Here is a 21,770-nt window from a genome sequence, read left to right as displayed (position 1 = left end):
TGAGGATGTGTCTTCTGAAGTTGGCTCTTACTCTGGTTTGCCGTGTTTGCAGTGGTTCCACTCCAGTAATGCAGTTTACGTCATTACAGGGTATAATTGCTCGGGAGTTTTGTGAGGCTTTCAGTCTATGCTACTGATCTTTGTATGCCTGCTAAGGGATCTGAGGCATATTCTTTTAATGTTCTTCCGTATGTCCTTTATGTGTGTGTGGTTATTTGGTCATGACATACCATAGCCGTCCTTGAACCATTCTTATGAGGTTTGTCGAGCATGTAAGTTAGGTGCATTTTTTCAATTCAGTTGTATGCCCACGAACACGCCAAGGAACCTAACTGTCGTTAAGTCTTAGTGACCTGTCCCAGAGTGTCATCTGTATGTCATCATTGTTCCGCTGCCTTTTTTTGGTCAGGCGTCGGTGTCTGAACAGGATTGTTTGGGTCTTGGTTGGATACGGCCGAATCCTCCATCTTGCCACTCGATCTTCAGGTCGTTGTAAGTAGGTCGGGTTTTCCGTTGTGTAGTCGTTGTCCTAAGCTCTGTACGAGGTTTTGTCAGCTTAAGGTTCTACTGTCTGTGCGCGAGTTATTACAGTGGACATGTCGGCAGTATACATCGCGTTCAGTAGCGGGGACATGAGGGCACTCCTGCCTATAGTGTGCATTCTCGGGATGTTGCGCTGGAGACATTTAGCTTGCATATCCTGTTTGAGATGTATGCTCATATATGACGAACAATTCTATTCAGGAGTTCCATTGGTCTTGCTCGTTCTGACGGAGCTTGTCAAAGGCACGTTCTGTGTCTAAAAGATCTTATTGAAGTCGTTTATGATTCCGTCGGTTACATTAATCAGCGGGTCATTGATAGAGTGATTGTGCGGAAAGCACGATTGTGTCAGCGGGAGGAGGTCTTTGACTTCTATGTGCGTCTTTAGGCACTCGGTTACTATTCGTTAATATGTCTTTGCTATACTTTGAGCAGAGACATCTGGTCAGTCCTTGGTTTGTCGAAGTTTGTTATCATGATTGTCTTTCTTGTCCTCTGGCTGGTCGGTATGGTCTCATTTGTCAGGCAGTAATAGAAGATAAGGGAGAGGATGAGTGTTTTGAGATGTGTTGGGGGCTTTCTGTAAATGTATTCGTTTTGTGTCATTTTTTCCAGGGGCTTAGTTCCGTCCAGAGGGTGTGGTCACTCTCTGCGCTAGTTCGTTTTCCACTTGCGGTTTGAAGTTTTCGTCCACTTTGTTATTTCGTGGAAACAGGTAGGCCTGGTGTAATACCTGTTTGAAGGCTTCCACCTGTTCCGTTTCGTCTGTTGCTGGTTTGCCATTTATCAGTAATGTAGTTTACGCCTATTGTCTTTGGCCTGTCAGCGTTTAGAAGCGCTTTCAGAACCTGTGACCCTGTTCTGTATTTTAACTGTCTACATGTCTTTGTCGGTAGACGGAAACGATTGTTTTATACCTGCGTTTAGGCTGCTCCTCCGGCTTTTAAAGTCTGCATTATCGGTTAATATGATTTGTTTGTATAGTTTTTTTCTGTCGTATTAGGTTGTGAGTGTCCTGGGGAATGGCTTGTCTCCAGGTTTATAAGACAATGATGTATGGCCGCCTCGAGTCTTCTCTAGCCTGTTGAAGGTCATCTTCGTCTGTTGTGACTATAGGGAGCGTTGGCTTCAGATGATATCTTTGTATCTGTTCTAGTCTCTGTCAGTGTATGTTTGTACAGTCCGTCTTGCAGGCAGCTTGTCTGGGAGTTGTGTGGCAATAGTCGCGAAAAGGATGGGAAGGTGGTCACTTGAGATGGAATGGCCGATGCCAGGTTCCGTCATTTCGTCGCTAATATTTGGGCTCTGCTATATGTAGTCTAGTGCCTAACATCCATGAAGGCAGACGAAGGTCCGGTGATTTACTGGGAATCTACTGATTGGTTCTGTTGTCATCAGTTCGAAGAGTCGGTGTCCGTTGCCGATTTCTGCTCTGTCAGCTAGCACTTGTCGTCTTGCGTTTAAGTCATCTAGTATTAGGTTTCTATTGAATATAGTTAGATAACATAAGCACTGTGTTGATAGGGGCCTCCCTGGGGATTTTGAATACAAACTATGTTAAGGACGCACCTGCTCCTGTCTCTTATTTGTAGTACGACGCCTTCCATGTTCTCAAGTACTGCCAGTAGAGGGATTTCTTTTGTGGCTATTGAATCATGTGGCCACTCCACAGCTGCCGTCTTTTCTATATTTCTGAGAAGTGTTGTATTTTAGGAAGTTGAATTTGTTCCTGGCCGTTATCCACGATTCGACGACTGCTGCAAAATGAATATCACCCTGATGTTGTGTATGTATCAGCATTGTACCTTTAGTCCTCACTCCTTGCGTATTGACAAAGGCGAAGTTTAGACTTTGTGCATCAGACATCGCGATCGTGCTTACGGGAAAGGGGGGTTACAGGGGTCACGGGGTTGTTTACTTTCTGTATGTTGTGGATTGTGTCATTGTGGTGTGTGTGGCTGTGTGTGTGTGTGTGTGTGTGTGTGTGTGTGTGTGTGTGTGTGTGTGTGTGTGTGTGTGTGCGTGTGTGTGTTTGTGTGCATTCGCGTTTCAGGGTGCAGTTGATACCTTATCGTATGTGTGTTTTATTTCGTGTTTGTGCACATACGGAGTCATTTCAAAGTATTTGCCTTGTAGCGTATCCCAGAGAACTTTTACAGCCTGTCATAGATCTTGAAGTAGGTGGAACAGTACTGTGGCGACCTCCTGTATCTGGAATACACACTAGCTCGTATATCATCTCGGTGGGGGAGTGCCTCGACCGCTGTGGCCTCCTTGGGTCTTTAGAGATATTTGTAGAAGAGGGCGGAGTGGGGATCATTGCAATTGGCGCATCTATTTTCTTCTTTTTGGTTGCAGCAGAAGAGATCATACTGTCCACAGCATCTTCGACACTTAGTTTCCTGCACGTATTTGTTGTGTTTGCAAATGAAAGGCACCTACCACATTACGCTGGTTTAGTGGGAAGGGGGGTCCCTTGGTTGTTTTGCTATGTGGCTGAGTCGTTTATTTCTCTGTCGTATATGCGCTATGCTTTGTTTACTTTAAGGCCCCATGGAAGCAGTTGATTGAGCACTGAGTCGTCCGATGTGCCTTGGGGTATGCTTTTAAGTATGAAGCTCATTACGGGTTTATTAAGGCGTAAAATTAACGATCGCCTCGGTTACGGGTCCAGTATTTATACCTACGCTCTTTCCCCCTTCGTAGCTCGCGTCCAGTCGTCCCGTCTGCGGTCCGCTCCCGCCAGCAGCGTCGTTGCGCGTTCCCTCTTCGGTCCGGAACACCTCTCTGTGGGCTGGCGATGCGTTTTCGGTCCGCTGTGGAAGTAAAGCACATGAAGAGGCTGCAAACAGTGCATAACAAAGCTCTCTGGCTCTCCACCGGCCTCGACATTTCAGCACGAGGCAGCTTTACGAAGTCACGAGACTCCCGACGCTGAAGTGACGCATCCGCGATTTCGCCACTACATTTTACGCGTCGGCGCGGACCTCGGCTAACCCGATGGTCAGGGGACTGGGAAACGGCTGCGGTGCCACCTGTTCTCTCTGCGGTTCTGTCCTGTTAGAAACATTCTCAGGCCGTCCTTCTTGAGGCCGCTGTGCCAGGCTGAGCTCTGTTGTTTCGTCTTCGGTCCAATGCACCCGTCTATGCGATTGAGTCCCGCCTTCGGTCCGTTGCAGTTCCAGGTTCCACTGGGGTTCCAGCTGTTCTCTCTGCAGTTCGCTCCCGCTAGAAGCGCCCTGCTACGTTCCATGTTCGGTGCGGTGCACCTGATGCTGCATCTGGGGTTCGTTTCAGACGTCCATACATTCTGTTCATCTTTTATAGAGTTCTACTGCTGCCCCATTGCGTTTTCAGCATTTGCAGTTGCAGATCACATGTGTTGCTGAGTGGGTACACTGTGTCACGATTCATCAAGTTACTCGTCCCCTGTATCTCTGCAGACGCTCTTATAATACTGTCCCATTGTCGAAGGCTTGTGCCAGATCCCTCGTTTCATCAGAACAGAATTCGTAGACTAAGTTCCAGACCGTGCTCACAATGTAATGGCTGACTTAGTTGCCTGTCTTAGTCGGATGTGCCTCTGATGTCCACTGTTGGCCAATGTACAGCATGCCACATTGGCAAGATACATAATAAATTCCCGGTTTTCGTAGTCCGAGGTTGGTTCACATTTACCAGTACCCCTCTTGTTTTGGTAGGTGGACTTAACACATACTTAATATCGTCCTTCCACAAGATGTTGCTGATTGTGGCAGGGTAGATACTCCACAATCTTTTCTTCAACTCACTCTTCTTCTGGATAGTGTGGCAGGGTGACTGGTTGAACGTTCTTCCGAATCTGTTTGGCAGTGCATCCATTCTTGCAGAACAGTCATCATAGATGCTCAGTTTTTGTCGCCAGGCTATCTGTATCTGACAAGGTGTATCCTATGTGGACCAATGACTTCAGAACTCTGTTATTCTGCACTGGGTGGTGACAATTGCTGACTGGCGGGCATAAATCCATGTTTGTAGGTTTGAGGAACGCACTGGGGTCAAAGAAGCCGTCTGCTTTCCTTTTGATAACTACATTCAGCAACGGCACCTGGCCATTCGTTTGGTAAGTACCGGGTGATCAAAAAGTCAGTATAAATTTGAAAACTTAATAAACCACGGAATAATGTATATAGAGAGATAAAAATTGACACACATGCTTGGAAGGACATGGGGTTTTATTAGAACAAAAAAAAGAAAAGTTCACAAAATGTCCGACAGATGGCGCTGGAAAGCAAAACGTTACTGACTGTGCGTGACAATCGTGTATAAAACGAGCTGTAATGAGAGAGAGAATCAGATGTGCCAGCAGTCGTAGCATGTTGACGTTACCTGAAAAGGCGCTTTTAGTGAAGCTGTATTATCAGAATGGGGAATGTGCTGGTTCAGCGTTACGATCCTATCGCCATAGGAAGAGGATTCTAACGGGTAAAAGTCCGTTGACAAATGCAGCTGTGGCGAGAAAGATTTAGAAGTTCGAAGCCACGGGTTGTTTAGACGATAGACCCCGTAGTGGCCGACCGAGCCTAAGTCGTAATGCTGCTGAGACAGTTCAGGAAGAAATGGAGAATGTAGCGGGATCGCCTATGCACGGGGAAGTCAGCGCTCGTGCAGTCGCACGTCGCACCGGCATTCCATACACTACTGTTTGGTTGGCACTGAGCCGTACCCTCCGATGCTTTTTTTCTTTGGTCATCAGTCTACTGACTGGTTTGATGTGGCCCGCCACGAGTTCCTTTCCTGTGCTAACCTCTTCATCTCAGAGTAGCACTTGCAACCTACGTCCTCAATTATTTGCTTGACGTATTCCAATCTCTGTCTTCCTCTACAGTTTTTGCCCTCTACAGCTCCCTCTAGTACCATGGAAGTCATTCCCTCTTGTCTTAGCAGATGTCCTATCATCCTGTCCCTTCTCCTTATCAGTGTTTTCCACACATTTCTTTCCTCTCCGATTCTGCGTAGAACCTTCTCATTCCTTACCTTATCAGTCCGCCTAATTTTCAACATTCGTCTATAGCACCACATCTCAAATGCTTCGATTCTCTTCTGTTCCGGTTTTCCCACAGTCCATGTATCACTACCATACAATGCTGTACTCCAGACGTACATCCTCAGAAATTTCTTCCTCAAATTAAGGCCGGTATTTGATATTAGTAGACTTCTCTTGGCCAGAAATGCCTTTTTTGCCATAGCGGGTCTGCTTTTGATGTCCTCCTTGCTCCGTCCGTCATTGGTTATTTTACTGCCTAGGTAGCAGAATTCCTCAGCTTCATTGACATCGTGACCATCACTCCTGATGTTAAGTTTTTCGCTGTTCTCATTTCTACTACTACTCATTACCTTCGTCTTTCTCCGGTTTACTCTCAAACCATACTGTGTACTCATTAGACTGTTCATTCCGTTCAGCAGATCATTTAATTCTTTTTCACTTTCACTCAGGATAGCAATGTTATCAGCGAATCGTATCATTGATATCCTTTCACCTTGTATTTTAATTCCACTCCTGAACCTTCCTTTTATTTCCATCATTGCTTCCTCGATGTACAGATTGAAGAGTGGGGGCGAAAGGCTACAGCCTTGTCTTACACCCTTCTTAATACGACCACTTCGTTCTTGATCGTCCACTTTTATTATTCCCTCTTGGTTGTTGTACACATTGTATATGACCCGTCTCTCCCTATAGCTTACCCCTACTTTTTTCAGAATCTCGAACAGCTTGCACCATTTTATATTGTCGAACGCTTTTTCCAGGTCAACAAATACTATGAAAGTGTCTTGATTTTTCTTTAGCCTTGCTCCCATTATTAGCCGTAACGTCAGAATTGCCTCTCTCGTCCCTTTACTTTTCCTAAAGCCAAACTGATCGTCACCTAGCGCATTCTCAATTTTCTTTTCCATTCTTCTGTATATTATTCTTGTAAGCAGCTTCGATGCTTGAGCTGTTAAGCTGATTGTGCGATAATTCTCGCACTTGTCAGCTCTTGCCGTCTTCGGAATTGTGTGGATGATGCTTTTCCGAAAGTCAGATGGTATATCGCCAGACTCATATATTCTACACACCAACGTGAATAGTCGTTTTGTTGCCACCTCCCCCAATGATTTTAGAAATTCTTATGGAATGTTATCTATCCCTTCTGCCTTATTTGACCGTAAGTCCTCCAAAGCTCTTTTAAATTCCGATTCTAATACAGGATCTCTTATCTCCTCTAAATCGACTCCTGTTTCTTCTTCTATCACATCAGACAAATCTTCACCCTCATAGAGGCTTTCAATGTATTCTTTCCACCTATCTGCTCTCTCCTCTGCATTTAACAGTGGAATTCCCGTTGCACTCTTAATGTTTCCACCGTTGCTTTTAATGTCACCAAAGGTTGTTTTGACTTTCCTGTATGCTGAGTCAGTCCTTCCGACAATCATATCGTGCTCGATGTCTTCACATTTTTCCTGCAGCCATTTGGTCTTAGCTTCCCTGCACTTCCTATTTATTTCATTCCCCAGTGACTTGTATTTCTGTATTCCTGATTTTCCGGGAGCATGTTTGTACTTCCTCCTTTCATCAATCAACTGAAGTATTTCTTCTGTTACCCATGGTTTCTTCGCAGCTACCTTCTTTGTACCTATGTTTTCCTTCCCAACTTTTGTGATGGCCCTTTTTAGAGATGTCCATTCCTCTTCAACTGTACTGCCTACTGCGCCATTCCTTATTGCTGTATCTATAGCGTTAGAGAACTTCAAACGTATCTCGTCATTCCTTAGTACTTTCGTATCCCACGTCTTTGCGTATTGATTCTTCGTGACTAATGAACTTCAGCCTACTCTTCATCACTACTATATTGTGATCGGAGTCTATATCTGCTCCTGGGTACGCTTTACAATCCAGTATCTGATTTCGGAATCTCTGTCTGACCATGATGTAATCTAATTGAAATATTCCCGTATCTCCCCGCCTTTTCCAAGTATACCTCCTCCTCTTGTGATTCTTGAAGAGGGTATTCGCTATTACTAGCTGAAACTTGTTACAGAACTCAATTAGTCTTTCTCCTCTTTCATTCCTTGTCCAAAGCCCATATTCTCCTGTAACCTTTTCTTCTACTCCTTCCCCAACAACTGCATTCCAGTCGCCCATGACTATTAGATTTTCGTCCCCCTTTACATACTGCATTAACCTTTCAATATCCTCATACTCTTTCTCTATCTGTTCCTCTTCAGCTTGCGACGTCGGCATGTATACCTGAACTATCGTTGTCGGTGTTGGTCTGCTGTCGATTCTGATTAGAACAACCTGATCACCGAACTGTTCACAGTAACACACCCTCTGCCCTACCTTCCTATTCATAACGAATCCTACACCAGTTATACCATTTTCTGCTGCTGTTGATATTACCCGATACTCATCTGACCAGAAATCCTTGTCTTTCTTCCGCTTCACTTCACTGACCCCTACTATATCTAGATTGAGCCTTTGCATTTCCCTTTTCAGATTTTCTAGTTTCCCTACCACGTTCAAGCTTCTGACATTCCACGCCCCGACTCGTAGAACGTTATCCTTTCGTAGATTATTTAATCTTTTTCTCATGGTAACCTCCCCCTTGGCAGTCCCCTCCCGGAGATCCGAATGGAGGACTATTCTGGAATCTTTTGCAAATGGAGAGATCATCATGACACTTCTTCAATTACAGGCCACATGTTCTGTGGATACGCGTTACGTGTGTTTAATGCAGTGGTTTCCATTGCCTTCTGCATCCTCATGTCGTTGATCATTGCTGATTCTTCCGCCATTAGGGACAATTTCCCACCCATAGGACAAGAGAGTGCCCTGAACCTCTATCCGCTCCTCTGCCCACTTTGACAAGGCCGTTGGCAGAATGAGGCTGACTTCTTATGCCGGAAGTCTTCGGCCGCCAATGCTGATTATTTATCAAAATTAGGCAGTGGCGGGGATCGAACCCGGGACCGAAGACGTTTTTGATTATGAATCAAAGACGCTACCCCTAGACCACGGGTATCCTTTTTTTTTTTTTTTTTTGCTATCCGTACAAAATCCATCGGCATCATGAACTGTTGCCTGGCGATTTGGTGAAGCGGAGGGCATTTGCGGTGTGAGCGTTTCAAAAGATGGCGGAAGATAACGATTGGTTGAGTAACGTGATGTGGACCGACGAAGCTCATTTCACGCTCCGAGGGTCTGTTAACGCCCACAACTGCAGAATTTGGGCTACCGAAAATCCTAGAACTGTCGTGGAAACTTCATGGCACGACGAGAAAGTCACGGTATGGGTTGGATTTACCACATCTACCGTTATCGGGCCTTCTTTCTTCGAGGAAATGCGTGATTCTGGTTTTGTAACTGCTACCATGACGGGTGAGAGGTACGCCGATATGTTACAGAGTCGCATCATCTCCAGCCTGGCTGATAAACACCTGTTGGAATGCACGATGTTTATGCAGGATGACGCGCCACCCCATATTGCTAGACGCGCACGTCGCTTGGTGATGATCGTGTGGTCAGCCGCCACTTTCGTCACGATTGGCCTCCCAGGTCCCCAGACCTCAGTCCGTGCGATTATTGGCTTTGGGGTTACCTGAAGTCGCAAGTATATCGTGATCGACCAACATCTCTAGGGATGCTGAAAGACAACATCCGACGCCAATGCCTCGCCGTAATTCTGGATTTGCTTTACAGTTCTGTTCACAACATTATTTGTTGACTACAGCTATTTTTGAGGAATGATGGTGGGCATATTGAGCATTTTCTGTAAAGAACATCATCTTTGCTTTGTCTTACTTTGTTATGATAATTATTGCTATTCTGATCAGATGAAGCACCATCTGTCGGACATTTTTTGAACTTTTGTATTGTTTTGGTTCTAATAAAAGCCCATGTCATTCCAAGCATATATGTCAATTTGTACCTCTCAATCTACATTATTCTGTGATTTATTCAGTTTTCAAATTTGTACTGACTTTTTGATCACCCGGTACATCCAGCAAAGGCAACTGGCCGTACTTTTCCAGTGGCAGGATCAGCTTAATACTCGTATTTGACTGGAATGAATTCACATGTTCCAGAAACTAATAGAGCGGATCGATACTAACTATTATCGGTAACTCTGTACATGAAACCAAATTTATGTAGTTTTACCGTCATGATCATTATCGTGAGAGAACTTCTTGACATATCAAAACTGTGTGACGCATTTGGAATCTTTTCCCAAAACATTTGCTTTCGGGACCCATAATTTTCCCTCATGGCTTCACTTCTCCTAGTAGGCCTACTTCTCACTTAGTTTACAAACTACACACGGACATCGTGTGGCACTCCTGAAGGAGACGGTATCGTGGGGAACGGGGTGTCTCACAGCTCTGCGGTTGTTTGAACAATGAATGTTTCTCTGTGGACCTGGTAAGTGCTGCTTTGAAACATCCTGAGAGATGAAAATTATGTGCCGGACCAGGAACTCAAACTCAGTACCCAGAATTTCATGGGCAATACCTCATACCTTATAATGATGGATTCATTCTGGGCTCTCGGAATTTTAATAACAACAATTTATGCCGAGCACAATTTGAATACGTCGTTCGGTACCGTAGTTCGTTGAATATTTGACTGACGAAATGACTGCTGAGATTACAAGGATTTGCATTGGTCTGTTATGAACATTACTGACCATATCCGTACATTCAGCTATGCATATTTCTTTTGCTCATGAATCGAAGCAGTCTTTCTGCAGTTATGGAGAGCAGGCATGCACGAACTGATAAACTCTTAAATAAACCTATGGTTATTCAAGTTGGGATGTATGTTCTAAAAATAACCGATTTTTACGCTATGTAAGAATTTCATTTATGAATTTTAATTGCTGAATTTTCGTATAGCCAGTTTGAGGAAACTTTTCAATTTTCCTAGTCAGTCTCAGTAGCACTGCTATTGTTTTGAGATGTTTCCTTGGTGCTCCAGTGAAGCACTCTTGTAATGTGTGTGTTTTTTTCTGCTTGGCAGGGTCCGTACACTGTGGACATGTTAGAGCTTAGCGCCTGCGACGATGGGGAATACCCAGGCATTTTGGTTAACATTTCACAGACCGTGGACGAAGAAACCAATGAACCCACATACACAGGAGCCATCACTTTGCACTACGACATTTTTGCGGACGACTTCGAGGTGAGGGTTCAGCGGCAGCTCGCCTCGTTCATGCGTTCTCCGCGTTGTATTCGTCAGCTCTGGAACAAACCAGGTATGTGAGAGGTGACGCCCGCGTTGCTTGCCAGCGATGCCTGGCTTGTGAGACGATCCGGGCTTCTACATACTGGGGAACCGAGCTCTGGAGTACACGTCTTTTTTGGTACAAAGGGTGAGTCAGCTAATCAGTTCACCTGGAATATTTTCCGAACCGTGTAATGTACGGTAATAGTGTTTACACCTGTATTAACTGCGAGACAGTATACAATATACGACACATTTCTTTTTCATAGCTACATTAATTAAAAAGGCATGGGAATTACCACCTCTTCTTAAAATGGACCTGTGGTATTTTCTGCTGACAGCATTGCAGATCTAAAAGAGACAGCTCATTGGCGTTTCACGTTTCATAAACCGTAGACTTATTTCAGTACCAATTTTTCAAACATAGGAATTGCCTCTTTTGCTCCTGAGATGGGTTACTGTCATATGCGGAATATATCGATTGTGCACCGGATTACGGAAATGCTTCTTGTCGTATAGTGAGAAATCAACCTATTTCAGTATAGCACCCAGGAGCACAGATGAAATGTAGCTTTCATTCTGTCCATATCGTGTATGTGTGTCGAGTACTGGCTATATCGAAAAAATACATTTCTTTCACAATACAAGAAAAACCTGATACCTAAATTCTTCACAGAGATTGTAGAAGCCACTTGAAGAGAGCAACTGACCTGTACTGAGAAAGGTTAATTGGAGATTAAGTGATTGGGTTACCCTCTTTGAAACTTTGAACGTTGCACGGGTGGAAGACAGGAAGCGGAAGGATATATACAACTTGTACAGAAATCAGATGGCAGTTGTAAGAGTCGAGGGGGGTGAAAGGGAAGGAGAAGTGAGTGAGATAGTGTTGTAGCCTATCCTCACTGTTATTCAATCTCTACATTGAGCAAACAGTAAAAGACACCAAAGAAAAATGTAGAGAAGTAATTAAAGTGCAGGGAGAACAAACAAAAACTTTGAGATTTGCCAATGACGTTGTAATTATGTGACAGACAGCAAACGACTTTTAAGAGCAGTTGAACGGAATGGACAGTGTATTGAAAGGAGGAGCCGGCCGTTGTGGTCAAGCGGTTCCAGGCGCTTCAGTCCGGAACCGCGCGACTGCTACGGTCGCAGGTTCGAATCCTACCTTGGGCATGCATGTGTGTGATGTCTTTAGGTTAGTTAGGTTTAAGTAGTTCTAAGTTCTAGGGGACTGATGAGCTTAGATGTTAAGTCCCATAGTGCTCAGAGCCATTTGAACCATTTCAAAGGAGGATATAAGATGAATATCAACAAAAGGAAGAAAAAGATAATGGAATGTAGATAAATTAAATCAAATAACAGTGGAGGAATTAGATTAGGAAATAAGACACTGAAAATAGTAGTTAAGTTTTGCTATTTGGGGTGACGAACTAAGTAGGTATGATATAAAATGTAAACTGGTGATGACAAGAAAAACGTTTCTGCAGATGAGAAATTTGTTAACGTCTAATATCAATTTAAGAGTTATAAAGTCTTTTTATGTAGGTGTTTGTCTGGAATGTTGCCTTGTGTGAATGTGAAACATGAACAATTAGCAGTTCAGATAAGAAAAGAGTAGGATCTTTTGGAATGTGGTGCTACAGAAGGAGGCTGAATACTGAATGACTACATCATATAACCAATGAGGAGGCCACAGTGCCAGAGTGTAAACTCCTGCCCTGCTAACTGAGTACCTTTATGGCTCCACTAGTGGGATTTAAAAGGCAACTGGCTGCAAGCTGTGAAAGCTGATGGCCATAACACACCTCATCACTTTAGAACTCTCGGTCCACTGATCACACAGCTGCTGCCATCTGTGAATGACTTAAGCATTTCATATTACATTTTACAATTATGTTTTAAATTTATATATAATTTTCGTTCCAACGCCTCTGAAACAAGTCCAGTCCAGTTCACAATGAGCAGTCCGCAGCTCGTGGTCGTGCGGTAGCCTTCTCGCTTCCCGCGCCCGGGTTCCCGGCTTCGATTCCCGGCGGGGTCAGGGATTTTCTCTGCCTCGTGATGACTGGGTGTTGTGTGATGTCCTTTGGTTAGTTAGGTTTAAGTAGTTCTAGGGGACTGATGACCATAGATGTTAAGTCCCATAGTGCTCAGAGCCAGCCCCAGTGGCTGATACAGGTAATACTATGTACACCATGGATAGCCACAGCGTGCCAAACTGCACGTGGCCTAGAAGTGCGTGCTTCTTGTGCGCCAAAACTCGGCGTGCCTCGGCTTTGTTCGGTCCTTCTCGGAAGTACCCACTACTAAACGACATTTCTTTTACCATCAAGACGTGGCACTTTTCGGTCAGCATAACTCTCTTCAGTTCGGCAAATTCATGGAGTCAGCACCGTTTACTCAATGCTGTTTGTTCGTTGCATGAGGGACATTCACAGGTCGTGGGATCGCTTGTACTAAAAGAGACAGTCAAACGATCTATTGTCATAAGCATTAAAAACTGAATGGAAATTACAGACGAGAGGGATGAGAATTCTTAGTATCTATTATGCAGTTCCATAATCGGCGATTACTCCAAAATTTTCTGCGAAACATTACAACAACACGTAGAAAGTATCGAAAGAGTTAGTTGACAATGAAAGAACAAGGAATTACAAGGATCGACAGACAGGTTTCATGTTTGTGCACATCAAGAAGCACTCTGTGATAAATTTGTAGGCAGGTGGTATGAATAGTAAATTTTTTGAAATCGCACTCGTTATTGCACTGTTGGTTGCAAGAGTTTTCGACGGAACTGAACAGAGTATGGACACTTTATACCGTACTAAAAAGTACGTTGCTCAAGTCACAGGGCATGGCTGGAACAGTTTTCGATTTGAAACCGTTTTTATTAAATATATGAAGGAAAAATGAGTGTTACGAAAGAAAACTATAACATCAGGAAAGGATTTCCGACCTTGCATTTTAAGTGGACGTGACTGCACAATGTCCACAGTAAGACACTGCAACGTGAAAAATAACCTGTACTTGATTTCATGGGGATGTATTTAAAAAGAAAATCGCATTGCAGTGCATTGTAGAGGGAAAGAATCCTGACAAAAACGACATCGTACAGCTCTCTAAGTTAAGCGACATTATAAAATGTGTGAAGTTTGAAAAATTCTTTGTGGTCTTAAAAGAATTGGAAGGACAGTTTTCTAAACGTTTTGAGGAATTTGCCATCCCACATCTGATTTCGAGCCATGTCAGTTGAAATGGAACCTGGTCATATCCAGAAGTAACTAATTGATACGCAATGTAATTCCTGTTTTAAAGGCAATTCCTTTAATGTGAAAACTATACAGGATGTGTACATTGTTTTCCTCAGTTAGGGTGTCTGCATCCCCATATTGAACGTGCAAATGTGTTACAACTACAGTACTTTGACCAACATATGTGTGAAAGATCTCTTTCCAATTATCAAACTAAATAACTCACGATTACGTAGAAACCACAGTGTGAAACTCTTCCGCCAAAAATAATTAAATAACATTGAAAATCTTTTTTGTTTGTGACGTACGATACTGAGAAATGTGAGATATAAAATTAAGTCGTTTGCTGTATAATTTAATCGCCATTTAAATGCAGTGTGTTCGCGGTTTCCCCCTCCTCACGCTAAGACAGTATGGAGTGGTGGTGTGGCAAATGTACAGCCCAGCTGAGCGCTAGTAGTTACAAAGCGTAGGCTCTAGCTCAGTTGTAGCTCACTAGTTTACTCGTAACTCCTGAACTAGCTCACTAGAACTTACCTAGAACCTACACTTTCCAGCTACCATAATCCAATTTTCAGGTCTAACGCACATCATTTCATAAAAAACCTCAATTAGGTATTATATTACTGAAAAAATTATTAAATATGAATATTTTTGAATGAAGTTCACCAATTTTTAAATAATTAGTTTTGTTCATACAACAGGTGAATGTAAGAAAGCAAGTTTAGTATGTTTTTATAAAAGATGAATGTTTAAAAAACGAATTATGGTCAGTGTGAGAAGTCTATTCTGTACCTAAGATTTCCCTAATTTCTTCCTTCTCGAGCAGCCATAAGATTTTTATCAACTGGCGACTGTAAATTTTTTTGAGAGAATGCTAAATTAGAGTTCTACCACAGGCACTTTGATTTTAGGGTAATACTTTTTAAATTATTTACTAATCAAACAATACCCATCTCTTAGATATTTATCTTTATTAAATTAGTTAATATTCTTTTTCTCTAGAATGTCACCATACTATTTAGCTGTTTGGGATTGTCTAGTTAAAGATTATAAAATTTAATAGGAAAAAAATTTAAATAATTTGCCCAGTGTGAACTCCAGATCACGAAATTCATTATTTCTGTTTTTAAGTTCCTTCATTCCTTTATATTTCATTTTCAACTGTTTGTTTTCAATTAACTGAAAATACCAATCAGAAATTAATTTAGAATATTTATGTGGCAAAATAATCTTAAACTCATTATTAAGCTCCATATAAGTTTTTTCTCCATGATCTCTAACTCCATTAGTTGTTTTCATTTCTTTCAAGGAACTTACTTGGTTGAGCTTCATGACTAGAGTCTCCATTTATAAAGAAAAAATTTTATTACATTCTTTTATAAACTTTAATATCGATATGCTATGTGTCTACTTTATTTTCCAACACATATCTTTTACCATAATGAAGGCACAACACTGTCTTGTTTATTCAACTGTGTATATTTCCTGTTTTTCCTTTCAATCATATTAATTTTCCTTTATTGTTCTCTATCGTAAAACGAACCATTGTTATAATCTTCTAACCTTATTCTATTTTTAACAGCACATTTCCAAACAACTTTAGATTTTTTCTGTTTTGTCACTGACTATATAAGGATACATTTTTGCTCTCAAACCACAAAATTCTTCCATTATTTTTCCAATGCATTCATCTTTCATTTTTCCTTCAACTTTATTCCTAACTATTGGAATACCATAAATATTATTTTCATGTTAGTCACTGGTAATAAATTTATCACTCATCGATTTCATATCTTCATAAAAATCTTGAGTTTGTATATTATAGATATAACTGTCCATATCTCTACAACACAACTCAATGCTTTCTACATACTTTAGATTCATTATTCTATAGGGAAAAATCATACATCAGTTCTTTTGATAAATCAAATATACTCATCCTAACATTAATGGTTTTTGTCTTAATTCATATGGCTAGCAGAAAGATTTTCATTAAATATAGTACTTGCTTTGATGATTGGCTTTGCTATTATTAATCACATTTTTCTCCATCTGACACCAATTTCATATTCACTCTATTTCTTATGTTTTCCATTGTCTTGACAAAGACTGAATTATTCACATGCTTATAGAAATATTTTTCAAAATCACTTTTGGCTTTAGTTCTTATTTCTCAATTTAAATCTATATAGTTGTTCAACCCATCCAATTGTTAAAATTTTAAAACTGTACGTATATTTTTTAATTTCATTCCTAGAGGCAGATGCTGTTTAAGATTTCTACAGTAAACTACATATATTTTTATCATTGAGAGAAGACAACAACTTGCTTTCTTTAGTTCCAGTGATAGCTGAAACAGTTGTAGGACTGTATCCCAGCACAATTTTGTTTTTATGTGGCAATGGTAAATCTTTATGTACCTGATCTAATTTTTTTGGATATACTAAGTCTACTTTATAAATATATCCAAATTTTGGAGTATCAGATATTTCACTCACTTTTGTATGGTCAAAATTATTTGCTTCTTCCCATTCAAATCCACTGTATAGTAAATATTGCCTTATTGCATAGTAATGTAAATTATTTCCATCTAAATGTGTAGAGAATATGTTATCTTTTTACTATGAAAATCTTTGATATATTTATTGTTTGTTTTGATGTATTTTCTACACTGCTGTGATAATCTACCTCTTATTCCTTTTTGAACCATTAAAATCATATTATAATAATGTAATAAATCAATTGGCTCTCTAGTCGATTTCAACATTGCATCCCAAGATAATCCTAGGTTAGTAAAATAACAAGATGGATCCAAATCATATACTTTTAACAAGTTCTTGAAAAATTTTCAAGTACATCAGACATTACGAACACATCAGTCTTAAGATATGGATTGGAAATGAAGTCGCATGCTTCTTGACAGAGCATAGTGCAACGATGCGGGAGACCAACACTGCTGTACTACGCAAGCTCCTAACACCTAGTCACCTCGGGGCAGGTGAAAATTTGTGATCTCGCCAGGTATTGAAACCAGGACCCCATGATCAGAAAGCAGGAATGCTACCATGAGACCAAAAGCTGGAGATAATTTTAACGATTGAGTCGAGATTTTTTAATATTAGATTTTTCTCTAACTAGTATTACATGTTTTTAATATTCATCAGTTATTTCAAAGTCATTCAGTTTACTGTAAAAATCTACCATTGCTGCTAAGTGTGCCCATTCAACTTTATTCCAAGAATCCATGTACTCCTATGGATATACACTTTTTCTGATAACTAATTCGAATAACTCTTCAGGAGAAATGTTTTAATGGTTACCATTTCAGCTCTCTTCATATTTGATGAAAGTCTGTCAGTAGACGAAGCCATAAATTTAAATGTGTCAATAAATGTCATTTTCAAATTTTCTCTCATGTTAGCAAAATTAATTCATCTGTATTTGTTGTTCGATATTCAATCTATTCCTTTTTCATCATAACTAAGTTCTTTCACAAGCAGATTCAAATCATATCCTGGTTAATTGTGTGTATTAATTGGTACAAATCTTAGATATTTTAAATGTAAATTACATTTATTACATAATGGATTATATATTTTTCAGTCATAAGATCATGATGATGAACCTTTTTATTTTTTGGTGTATAATGACAGTGGCACAATGTACATGTTTTCGATGTTGCATATCTTGATTGTTCTTCAGGACTTAATGATTTCATTTCTTTAACTTCAAAATAATTCTTACAGTTTCTGCAATATTTCATATATTTCTTATTACAATTTGGCCTTCTTTAAGCAACAGGATCTTTACAATCTCTATTTATATATTTAATATACTAAAATAATCCACTTGATCCCATTTTTGACATTTCATTGTATATTAATTTTCTGGATTCGGTTGACACTTGTCCATTTTAATAGCTAACATTCATAATCAATATAAATAATAAATTAAACTTTCTGTATATATTAATAATTTTTATAACTTTTATGGGAATCTTTCTGTGGCTTTTCTACTTTTAATGGTTTGTTAACTAATAAGCTTGATATGTGGTTATTTAATTCTTCTTTACTAGTGAAACGGAAGAAATAGAAATCACAATTAAATTTTACTTCTTCATGTTTATTAATTTGACCTGAAACAAGCCGAGATAAATTTTTTATACACCGATAGTGTGAATAAACTTCTTCCTTGAAGTAAAGAAGATTTAAATGTTTCTCTTTCTTAACTTTCATAATTTTTAATGGGAACACTTGATATTTTTCATGAAACGAATAGACATCAATAAATACATTCATTTTGTTTCAAATTTTTGGAATATTATCAATCAATATTTTCAATTTTGCAGTCGAGATCAATACCAACATTTTTATATTTTGTTACTCTTTCTGAATTTTTATCTAGAGGATATAAGCAGATTCTTTAGACCACAGAAATCACATTTGATCTTTTTTTCATTAATTATTATGATGGATCTGTGTGACTCTTACATTAATATGTGGTTTAGTGATTTAATTATCATATTGTGTTTGAATACTTCCATATTCAGGTTTTGTTACATATATTTATCAGATTGTGTTAGAATACTTGCATATTCAGGTTTTGTTAGGTATTATTTTTCTATGTATTGTTTAGTAAGAGCATCAGATCTTTTATATCTACTATTCTTCTGCCTCTAAACTCAATATACCATTTAGTTGCTTTAAAAATGTTATGTAATTCTTTATGAAATTGTTTAATTAAAGGTTCTGTTTCTGGATCAATTTTTACTTCTAATGGATTTCTAATGTTTTCTGCATTTATCTGACTATTAATTGTGTGACCTTTAGGCTGTGTTTTATTTCCAAATATGCCCATTTATTAAATTCAAAATATCATTAAACTTATAATTCATGCATAAGAGTTTCAAAACAAATAAACACAAACGACCACAAATTACTTCATTGAAGTCTCGTATTCAGAAATGGTTCAAATGGCTCTGAGCACTATGGGACTCAACTGCCGAGGTCATTAGTCCCCTAGAACTTAGAACTAGTTAAACCTAACTAACCTAAGGACATCACAAACATCCATGCCCGAGGCAGGATTCGAACCTGCGACCGTAGCGGTCTTGCGGTTCCAGACTGCAGCGCCTTTAACCGCACGGCCACTTCGGCCGGCCGAAGTCTCGTATTCTCTCAGTATTGTAGTAGAGGTCGTTTTCCCAAATAATTGTTTAGTTGCTGTGGGATATTACCAGTAAATGAATCAAAAATAAATTTTATACCTTTATTCTTATAATAATAAATCCAGTGGGTACTAAAGTGATCAGATGTACCTACATTAACTATGCTAAATCCTAACTTTTTTGGTTCATTGTGTAGTTCATCAATCATAAAAACGCCATGAAAATATTTAATTTTCAATTGTTTAGCAAATTTTTCTATGTCATAATTTGATAATGGTTTATTATACTTTTTAATAATTTTTTCGAATTTTGTACTCCTTTTCCTTTTTTCCCCATTCCTTCATTATGACTTTTCCATTCTCCCAATTCTGGATCAGCTTTTTCTTGTTTATTACTACAATTTCGATAGTTGTAAAACCACCAGCAAGTGAAGTAATGGTTTCTGGATATGGAACTCCAGCTGATAGTAATGGAAAAAATCCATCTTCATGTTTGTTAGTCCTTTACCTTTTTCCTTTTTTGTTAGCAATTTGATAAACTTTTTCACAACAGGAATTCATAATGTATAAAGTAAATTTCTACTAGTTTTTGAATGCATTAGCTGTTGCTTTGTCTTTTTTTTTTGCAGCAGTAAAAATGGTTCAATACTAGGTAACTGTCCATTATTTTATTTTAATTGATTTTGGTTTAGTTTTGTCACTTGGAAGCAAAGTATAATCAACTGAAAAGTTATTCATTTATGCACATTAAAAATTATAAGGATTAATAAATTTTGAATCCCTATCTATCATCATCCACACATAATCCCTTAACTAGTTTTCGTTTACCATACATTATTCCTGTAACTGCAATTGCAGATTTTTTTTTCTCCTCATGAAGCATCACTTACATGTATTCTTTCTTCACATATAATTGTAGTTCTTTATCTGCTTTGTGTCTTTTTTTTCTATGACCTTATTATCTCTATAGACAATATCACGTTTTTTACAAGCTTCATCTAATGGAATAATTCCTGAATCCCCATGTGTAAGTCTTTCTTAAAGCTTAATGAAACATCAACAATATTTATATCCTTGTAGATTCATCTCTGGCATTGGTAAATTATCTAAAGCCCAATCTACTAAACTTCTTCAAAGTTTTTCACTTTATTCATTCCATGTCAATCTGGGAGAAAGTGCTAGGCTACCACTGATTGTTGGGCTGCGGTAGTTGGATATTCAGTTACTGTCGCAGACAGATTGAGGTAACACTAAACACAGGTTAAACATTCTAGAATTCACTCAGTCCAGAGTTATACAACAGTCCATTGCTATAACAGACCACCTAACTGACCCCAGAAATACCAAACCAGGTTCGTAGGCAGCAGCAGCATATCTCTTGAGAAACCGGAAAAAGAGAAGTCAGACAAAAACAAAAAAAAACAAGAAGGCATTATCTGAATAGGACGTCAATCGATGTCACATACATATACAAATAACCAAATGATTCCAATTTTAGAAAAATTTGTTGGTTTATACAACACATAGAGCCTCACAAATGAAGCAAGTCAATAATGCCTTGGTCCGCCTGTGGACCTTCTGCAGGCAGTTATTTAGCTTCCCATTCACTGATACGTTTGTTGGATGTCCTCCTGAGGGATATCGCTTTAAATTGTCCAAATGACGCGGTAGATCGTCAAAATCCCAAGGTGGTTTCAGGGCCATGCTCATAATGTTGTAAACGTTCTTTGTTGGGGAAAGATCTAGCAACCTTGACGGCTAAAATAGGGTTTATCAAGCATGAATAGTAGCAATAGAAGCTCTCGCCATGAGGGAGCGGGGATTATCTTACTGAAATATAAGCCCTGTATAGCTTGCCAGATGGGCAACAAAACAGGGCGTACATTATCGTAGACGTACCGTTTTACTATAAGCATGTCGCGAATGACAACCAAACGGGTCTTACTATGAAAGGAGTGGCACCTCAGACCATCATGCCATATTGTCGGACCATATCATTGGCGACAATCAGGTTGGCATCCTAACCCTGTCCAGGGAGTCTCCAGACAAGTCGTCGCTATTTAACGGGTTCTGCACAGCTCATGTGATCCGTTCTTCAAGTTGACCTACTGTGCCATAAAAGGTTTCGCAGAGGAAATCCATTACTGAAGACAATTCTGCTCCAGTCACTGAGATACCAGGCCGAAGAGGTCCCTGCAGAAACTCCACACAGTAGAGGGACACCAGCCTTACTGTCGCGCTCCATATGACCCGACAACCAGGAGTGATGGTCTGGGATGTCATTTGTTTTCATAGCAGGACCTCTTCGGTTGTCATGCGTGGTACTATTACAGCGCAGCAGTACGTCGACGACTTTTTACGTCCTGTTTTGTCACTCTTCATGACAAGTTATCCAGTGCCTACATATTAACAAGACAACGCCCACTTGCACAAAGTGAGGGTATCTACTTCTTGTCTAAGTGCTTGCCGGACCCTACCTTGCCCAGCAAGATAGTCGGATCTCTCCTCAAATGAGAACGTCTGGAGCATTACGTTCAAGGCCCTCCAACCGCGTCACGATTTTG

General features: G+C 40.0%; 1 protein-coding gene across 1 annotated transcript in view; it reads left to right on the top strand.

The window, feature by feature from the left end:
- Nucleotides 1-21,770, top strand: part of LOC124623584 — a 94,987-nt gene that overhangs the window by 2,952 nt on the left and 70,265 nt on the right. The window contains exon 2 of the mRNA XM_047149047.1: nucleotides 10,580-10,741. Coding sequence (XP_047005003.1) covers nucleotides 10,580-10,741 — 162 coding nt within the window. The remainder of the gene's footprint in view (nucleotides 1-10,579; nucleotides 10,742-21,770) is intronic.

The sequence above is a fragment of the Schistocerca americana genome, chromosome 1 (genome assembly GCF_021461395.2).
Source record: "Schistocerca americana isolate TAMUIC-IGC-003095 chromosome 1, iqSchAmer2.1, whole genome shotgun sequence".
Taxonomy (NCBI): domain Eukaryota; kingdom Metazoa; phylum Arthropoda; class Insecta; order Orthoptera; family Acrididae; genus Schistocerca; species Schistocerca americana.
The sequence above is the reverse complement of the archived record's forward strand: the minus strand, read 5'-3'. Positions and strand labels throughout refer to the sequence as shown.